Below are 7,679 nucleotides of genomic sequence, written 5' to 3' on the forward strand. Positions count from 1 at the left end.
CGTCAAGGACCTATCTCCCTTCCACGGTGATGAGGTTATCGATCCGACAACGAATCTTTCCCAGGGGCGGGGGATGATGTAGAGCATCCTTCGGTCATCCCCATGGACACCACACCGACTCATCAAGCACCAAGTGGACCCATGACAAGAGGTCGCGCACCTGCCATCGAAAGCGTGGTGAACTCACTCATCTTCGAGCTTGACATGAATATGGATGGGTCTTGGTTACTACCTCACCATAGAACATTGTGTATCATTAGGTACGAGGACGACCCCCAAGGAGCTAAGGAACCTCGCCAAGTGCAAGAAGGATGAGAAGACTGCACGGATGACGGAGACCGGCAGCAAGAAGAAGACACGCCCAGGCGTCCCCGTGCGCACGTCCTCTTTTGGACCCCATGCGTACGGCCTATTCGGAGAGTTTCTAGATACCCCGTGCGCACCGGCCTCCAGGACCCCATGCGCATGGCCCCTCCGCTGTAGCTGTTGGGCACCGTGTGCACACGGGCGTGTACCGTACCCACGAGGTCCACTTAACCCGTGCGCACAGGCTCTCCTGCGAGCTGACTGAGATTTGTCTCTTTCGCCCCTCCACTTCGTCCGTCGCCTCCAGCCACCTATATATTTTGTACCTATAACATTTGTTAGGGTTAGTAAAGTAGATGAGATCATTTGAGAAAGCTTTGCTCCTTGTACCTCCTCCCTAAGGAATCAAGACCTCCTAAGGGAGAAGGATCCCCATCATAGGATTATCAAGACCTCCCAAGGGAGAAGGATCTATCTAGATCATTAAGACCTCATTTACTTTGGATTTGAGAAGAACCTTTACCTTTATACTATTTTTCCTTAACTGTTCATGTTATACTTGTGAATCTCATGTGTGCTATTCTAGTGGATGTGTGATTTGGGTTTGTTTGAGTGATTTCCTCTTTGTGTTCTTATTGCTCTTCCCCTTTCCCCCTTCAAATTCTGCAAATTTGAAAAGATCATGAACTAGGATTCCACCCTACATCATAGGGTTCTACTCATCCAGAAGATCAAGCAACTAGACACAATACCCCACATCACAATGGTCCGAGCTTCCTGAGGAGGAGCTTAAACCTCATAGGAAAATCCCTATGCATGGTTGCATGTTAGGGTGGGGGATTTCCCAAAGGCAGCATGCTTGAGAAATAGGTTAGTTAGGGTTTATCTATTTAGATAGTATAGAAGATGAGATTACTTTGCCTATTTTCTAAGATTATGACTGCCCAACAGCTCAAAGGTGAAACTAATCAAACTATAAATGCAAATTTCGTGTGGATTATGTTAGCTTCTTATGGAGAAGGTCCACAACATGCATTCGGTTTTACAATTAGGTCGAGTTAACCATCACATCAACTTCTGCTTTTGAATCCTATCATGGCAATTCTCTTGTATCTCACATCAACTGATGCTCATTTGCCAAAGTACTAAACGTCCCTCCCTTGGGCTTGAAGTTACGTTGGTCAACTGACAGTTCTCCCATAGCAGATCGAAGCAATGTACAGATTCTTGGCCCATTTATCCTGCAAGTAGTTTCCAAGGTTAGCTTGGCACAGCAACAGAAGAAGCTATGGTACTGAATTCCGGAGAGAAGCACCATACGGCCATGTAATCTACTACTCCATCCCGGAGAGAAGCACCATACGGCCATGGTTTGCTGAAGAAGCCACACAACTGATGTATAGACCATCCTCATTACCCTTTTCTATATGCTGTTGAAGCCTGTTGTCAGCCACATTGTAATGATACCTAACAAAGAGAATCAACATATATTGGCTTTAATTTCCATTAATACATTGCCAAACTATTGCAGATTATATTTACTTTAAAACCAACGTGTTAAACAAAGGGCCTGACAATGATATATTTCAAAAAGTAAAGGCACGGATACTACGCAAAGAAATATGTGTACACGAAGAAGCGCAAACTGAAAGCCTTAATCACTAGAAACTACAAGCACAGTTAATACCTCTACCAGTATATCAGGAATTGTGCAAACTAGTTGCTTGGAGGCCATGGCCACAGATATTTGAATTCTTAGATGGTTACTTTGCCTGCTGTTGCATGTTAACTACAGACAGATGGTCTAAACTCGGGTAATAGGTGTAACAAGAATATCTTGCCTAAACTGAACATAAAAAACATCGGAAGCAGTAATACGACAATTAACGGGTTTGCTAAACTTCAGTCGACTGAGACTTAACCAAGAATCAGTAGACTGCTTAGCCGTTGGATCTTTGCGTGGAGCTTCGTGCTAGACTGTATTAACTCCACGGTTGGCAACGAATTTTGGAATTACCAATTAAAAACAGGTATCAGAAGTCCAATGATGTCAATTAATCATATTTGTATCATCTACTTTATTTCAATCATCAATTAATGTAATTACCGCTGCTTCATAGGGCGCCTGGCATTGTAAACTGAAATCCACTGTGATGCTGGGCTCCCTAATCTAACTTTCTTCTTAGGCTGATCATCTTCTTCATGATTTACAAGTAGCCTTCCACGTTTTTGCCCCACCTATAATTTGGGGAAAAGGTTCATAACAAGACACAGAAGAAGCAAGCTAACCAATACTCCCTCCGTCCGGAAATACTTGTCATCAAAATGGATAAAAGAAGATGTATCTAGACTTATTTTAGTTCTAGATACACCCCTTTTTATCCATTTTGATGACAAGTATTTTCGGAAGGAGGGAGTACATGACAGTGAAAGTACAGCAACACAGACCTTAAGGGCCCCATCAATTCTGATGGGCCTTGATGCAGGTGATTCAATCAAACTTTCAAAGAGAGAAATAAGTTTGGCGTAATTTGGCTCTTCATCAAATTTCATATTTGTGACAGACTCAAGAAACTGTTTGAACGGAGGTGGGCAGAAACTGCATAGCATATCCGGAGAGGTAACCATTTTTTTCTTGCAAACAAGGAAACTCTTGGTATCTCCCTGTGATGTCAAGAAAATAACATTGGAACAGACCTAAGTGAACACCTGGAAAATATAGTGAAGTTAACGCAATAGGTATAATTAAATCTACCTGGTAGCCTTGCCAAGGCAATCTTCCTTTTATCAAAAATATAAGGGTGTATGCCAATGACTCTAAATCATCCCTCCTACTACCTGTACGACCTAGATGAGCATGAGCACTTGCATATCTAATTGTCCCCCTAGTAAAAACGAAGAAAAAAGGGTAAGTAAAGAAGTACCATAGGCGAAAAAACAAGTAAACATAGGGAAAATAAGATATCAGGCCTTTGATCATAATCAACATGTTGACCTGACGAATCTCTCCACTTTGATGCTGCACAGTTTAGACATCACCATATCAACACAAATCAGTAATCAAAGAAAAATACACTAATCTGGTTTAAAAAAAAGTAGAAGACTATTGACCCTGAGTTATGTCATGAAATATTGCAATGAAATAGAATTTATACCAATATAAGAATTTATTGATTAATAGAATACCTAAACCAAGATCAATAAGGAAAAGCTTCTTCTCCTCAGGTGATCCAGGCAGACCAAGCAGAAAGTTCTCTGGTTTCACATCACCATGAACAAACCTAACAAAAATAGGATGTGTTAACAAGAATGAACAGCGATGCATTGGTTGAAGATAACTTTAAGCTACCCTTTGGAATGAAACTTCTCAAGAATTGATATGGCTTCTACAGCAATGCAAGCAGCCATATGTGGAGACATCCTGTTGGAAATGTTAAATCTTTTAGTACAGATTACAGAAGAACTTTGTTTTCAATAAAGTATACAATGTCAAAAGGAACAAGAGGATGCTCACTCTTGTCCCAGCGAATTCCATACATCCCAAAGACTGGGACCAAGGATATCCATTACCTGGTTATTTTTTCAATATAATCAATTTTAAAAGAAAAAACAGCCTACCAGTCTAGATGATTAACTTAAATAAACTCACAAGGATATAGTAGTCGCCCTGCCGGCCCTTATAGTGGACTGCCGGTACACCATAGCAGCCGTTGAGAGTCCTTGTTACAGAAAACCCCAATGCTCACTGATCAGAAAGTTCAAGAGACGAAGAGAATAGCATAACTACAAAAAGGAGTTGACTGTCCAAAGTACGTACTGATAAACTTGCCACTCATATGGGGGTGCAAAATTGCACCCTTTACTACTCCGGTGCTCAAACTTCAATGCAACCTACATAGTTATTATCCGTAGTTTTGATTAATGTGACAAAAAGCTGCCTTTTGCATAAACATTTCTAGAGCAAACAAACCTCATATGCATCAGGACCAGTGCGGGCAGTCCCACCAGATACCCTTCTACCAACATACACTTGACCAAAGCCACCTTTACCTAGTTTCCTGTCAGTTATATACACAGGAGAATTACCTACGTGAACCTGCAGAAATGACATGGTATTACGAGCTTCCAAGTAGCACAACTGACAACTCTGACAAAGCGACAAACAAGACATTGCATGCCCTCGTAGCATCATATAGAGCAGAATTTTCAGTGATGCGAAATTGTGCAACAAGGCAGTGGACTTAGCTGTAGCCTGTCATTACACAGAGATCTACATTGCAATGTAAGAGGGCAATTCTGCAGTTCATCTACTTCTGGGCCATGTGCAACTATATTCAAACTACAAGGACTTAAAGAAGTAGCATGTTTTTCCATGATAATTCACTGTTTTGTGTATTGGATTGGATCAAGATAACGGACCTGTCAAGTGGGATGCTGCCAAGTAGCACGACTGGCAACTCTGACAAATAAGATATTGCTGGTCCCTCATAGCATCATCTAGGGCAGAATTTCCAGTGATGCAAAGTTGTGCAACAAGGCAATGGATTGAGCTGCAGCATGTCATTATATGCATAGAGATCTGGATTCCGGATGCAAGAGGGTAATTCTGCAGTTCGTTTACTTCCGGGCCATGTGAAACTATATTCGAACTACCTAGGCCATATTAACTAACTGGTAACCTTTTTCTAGATCTACAACAGAAATATTTGACAGTTTAGGTAAAACTGTTTAATCGTAGCAATGTCTACCCCTAAATTGATGAATGAGTCCCTAATGTGATGGCATCAAATAAGGCATGAAACAATGGATGTAATCTATGTAGGACAGAGGGACAAAGCGAAATACTCCCTTGGATCCATAATAAGTGACGCAGTTTTCAACAAACCCCAGTTCAAAACTGCGACACTTATTTTGGATTGAATGGAGTATTTTTTTTTTTCTGTTTTGTGCTTCGAACATACAGCATGATATCCTATGTTTAGTTTTGCAACATTAACAAAAGATGAAGGTCCTTTTGCTTGTGCCCTATGTGATCAATCTAAAACAGAATGAACATCCTAGAGAACATGAGCAAGGCTAAAACCATTGCACTAAAATTATTGAACTATAAAATCAATTGAAAACTATGTCAGATCGCAAAATGGCGGTTCATGACAAAAAATTATGGAAAAGAAGTACCCTCTCCGGGATTGGTGCTATTCTTGAATCGTCTTCAGCGCCGACAAGCTTTTCAGCACTTTCACCATCCATTCTCAAACCTTTATTGCCGACACACTGAACAACCTTGTTCAAAGCAGGGTCCTTGGATTCACAAACAACTGCATGTATGGCAACAGCTTTAGGGAGGTGTTCAGAACCCAGGTTAGCATCCAAGTCAACAACTTCCGCCCCCTTTCTTGCACGTCTTGGTGCCGGCACCACTCTTCTCCAAGGAGCACCCTTTCTGCCCCTGGCAGCAGGTATATGAACGCTCTTCCCTGCTCTCTGTGGAGCAGGTGGCACCGGTTTCACAGCCGGCTCTGCTTGTTGATCATCAAGCTTCCTGAACCTCAGACGTGCTTGGGGAGTACTGCTGCGCAGTTCTGGCATCCTCTCCCCATGCAACTTAAGTCGGTGTTCGAGTTGTCAGAGCCCCTTCCAATCTGCACAAGCATAAACACAGTTGAAATCGTTGATCAACATACATAACAAGATAGAACTATTTTTGTAGACATAAATGGAAATCTGGAACAAGTGTTTCATACACTAATGTGCCCACAACCACCCAACGTGGCAAAAGTCACAAAAATTCCGTCTTTAGCAGCAGATCACCAGCAATCCGGCACCCAATCAGCATGCGTACAACCCACCCAAATCCCAACTCCACTAACAGCCCGTTCTGTCGCCCAAATCCGGCGCTCACGCGGTGCACACACACAACTGACACCATTCCTTCCGGTGCCCGATCAGCTGGCGGCGGCCAAATCGGACCACTGGCAACCCGTCAGAGCGCGATTTTCCCCAAACGGAACGCTCCCACACCTCCCGATCGCAGAGGAACACACCCAAGCGCCATCTTTGGACCGATTCTTTTTTCAAAAATACTAAAGGAAAAATAGGTGCAGAGACAGAGAGAGGAAGCGGGAGATCGGGGTGCGGGGATGCTCACATCGACGTAGCGGCGGCGACCGGAAGGGGAGAAGGAGGAGAGGCCCAATTCGTCGCCTCGGGAGCCGCGTAGTGGTGGGAGAAGGCACACGAATTCTGGAGATGGAGCTGCTGGTCTCGTCTGTATCGTCTCGTGCTGGTGGCGTTCGTGTGTGGGGGCTTCGGTTTGGGTCGCGGCGCGGGGGGAATCGCGCCGTGTGAGCCACCTCGTCAAGGCACGACCCAAATGGTCCGCCCGCTGTTTGAGCTACAAAGCAGGCATGTGTCAATTGTATTCGCGAGGGAGTGGTCGCGCATGACCCATGCTTTGAGTGCAGAGAGGATGCCCTAGGCATGCTTGGTTTCTCTTCATACCAGAAATGCATTGTGTTCGCACACGAACACGTCACCGTGTACCCTCGACGCCGGGGGTGATACACCACAGCTCGCGTCGAAGGAGACCCGACCGGCAGCGCGATACGCAGGACTGCCGACGGATGCTTTTGTAGACCCGAAACCCCACATGCCCGGGAGAGACCCTGTCAGGGCGCACGGCAGCTATGGGCTGGCCTAGGTCGACCTGATCGCCCCTAGGGCCTCGTGGATCGCCACCCTACAACAACAAGAACAGATGAAGAACGAGGAAGAACAAGGGAGAGAGATAAAAGTAAAGGTAAAAAGTGAGATGATTTGTTCGATTGTGTGTTGTTCAATCGGCCGTCACCTCTTAGGTATATAATAGGCGGATGGACTTCACGTACAAGAAAATGACTCCAACTCACGTCCAAATCTTTTCAAAATTAACCGAACTCGGATTTAGATAAGTCTGGAACATCAGTTTGGTTTTTAGGTCCCACAGGCCACAAACAACCTCGCATAAAAGATGAGCCCAAAAACAAATTTGACCGTTTCGACGAGACGAACAACTTTCATGTTGAACGTTTTTCGATTCGAAGCCATCTTCAGGGCCAAATTGCTCACACAAGACAGCCGATTGGTGGCCCTATCCAACAGACATCATGACTCGTGGGGCGCGTCATATGTAGCCTCCTGGCAGGGCTGCATTCGAAAGGCTCTGACTTTGGCATACGATCTCGTATTGAAATGTTTTTTATATCAAAGTCGACCGTTTCGACGAGACGAAAAGAATTCGTGTAGAAAGTTTTTCCATTTTAGGTCGTCTTGGGGGCTTAATCGGTCAAACTGTACTCGAATATAAGATCTTGGTACTTTGAGCATAGTTTCGG

The 7,679-nt window shown here is 44.1% G+C and overlaps 1 protein-coding gene across 2 annotated transcripts; it reads right to left on the minus strand.

Moving 5' to 3' along the window:
- Positions 1 to 1,299: 1,299 nt before the first annotated feature.
- On the minus strand, positions 1,300 to 6,707 carry LOC123044881 (casein kinase 1-like protein HD16). Of its 2 annotated transcripts, none has more exons than XM_044467760.1 (14): positions 6,455 to 6,707; positions 5,485 to 5,948; positions 4,277 to 4,402; positions 4,124 to 4,197; positions 3,956 to 4,025; positions 3,821 to 3,876; positions 3,656 to 3,727; positions 3,493 to 3,587; positions 3,277 to 3,325; positions 3,062 to 3,191; positions 2,755 to 2,970; positions 2,414 to 2,544; positions 1,627 to 1,773; positions 1,300 to 1,547 (listed from the first exon to the last, which is right to left on the minus strand). In XM_044467760.1, the coding sequence occupies exons 2-13, from the start codon at positions 5,893 to 5,895 to the stop codon at positions 1,641 to 1,643; spliced, it is 1,563 nt and encodes a 520-aa protein (XP_044323695.1). In that variant the 5' UTR covers positions 5,896 to 5,948; positions 6,455 to 6,707; the 3' UTR covers positions 1,300 to 1,547; positions 1,627 to 1,640. The 2 variants fall into 2 exon arrangements, with proteins under 2 accessions (XP_044323695.1, XP_044323696.1); XM_044467761.1 differs by having other exon boundaries at positions 1,622 to 1,773.
- Between the last annotated feature and the right edge of the window lie 972 nt (positions 6,708 to 7,679).

The sequence above is a fragment of the Triticum aestivum genome, chromosome 2B (genome assembly GCF_018294505.1).
Source record: "Triticum aestivum cultivar Chinese Spring chromosome 2B, IWGSC CS RefSeq v2.1, whole genome shotgun sequence".
Lineage (NCBI taxonomy): Eukaryota > Viridiplantae > Streptophyta > Magnoliopsida > Poales > Poaceae > Triticum > Triticum aestivum.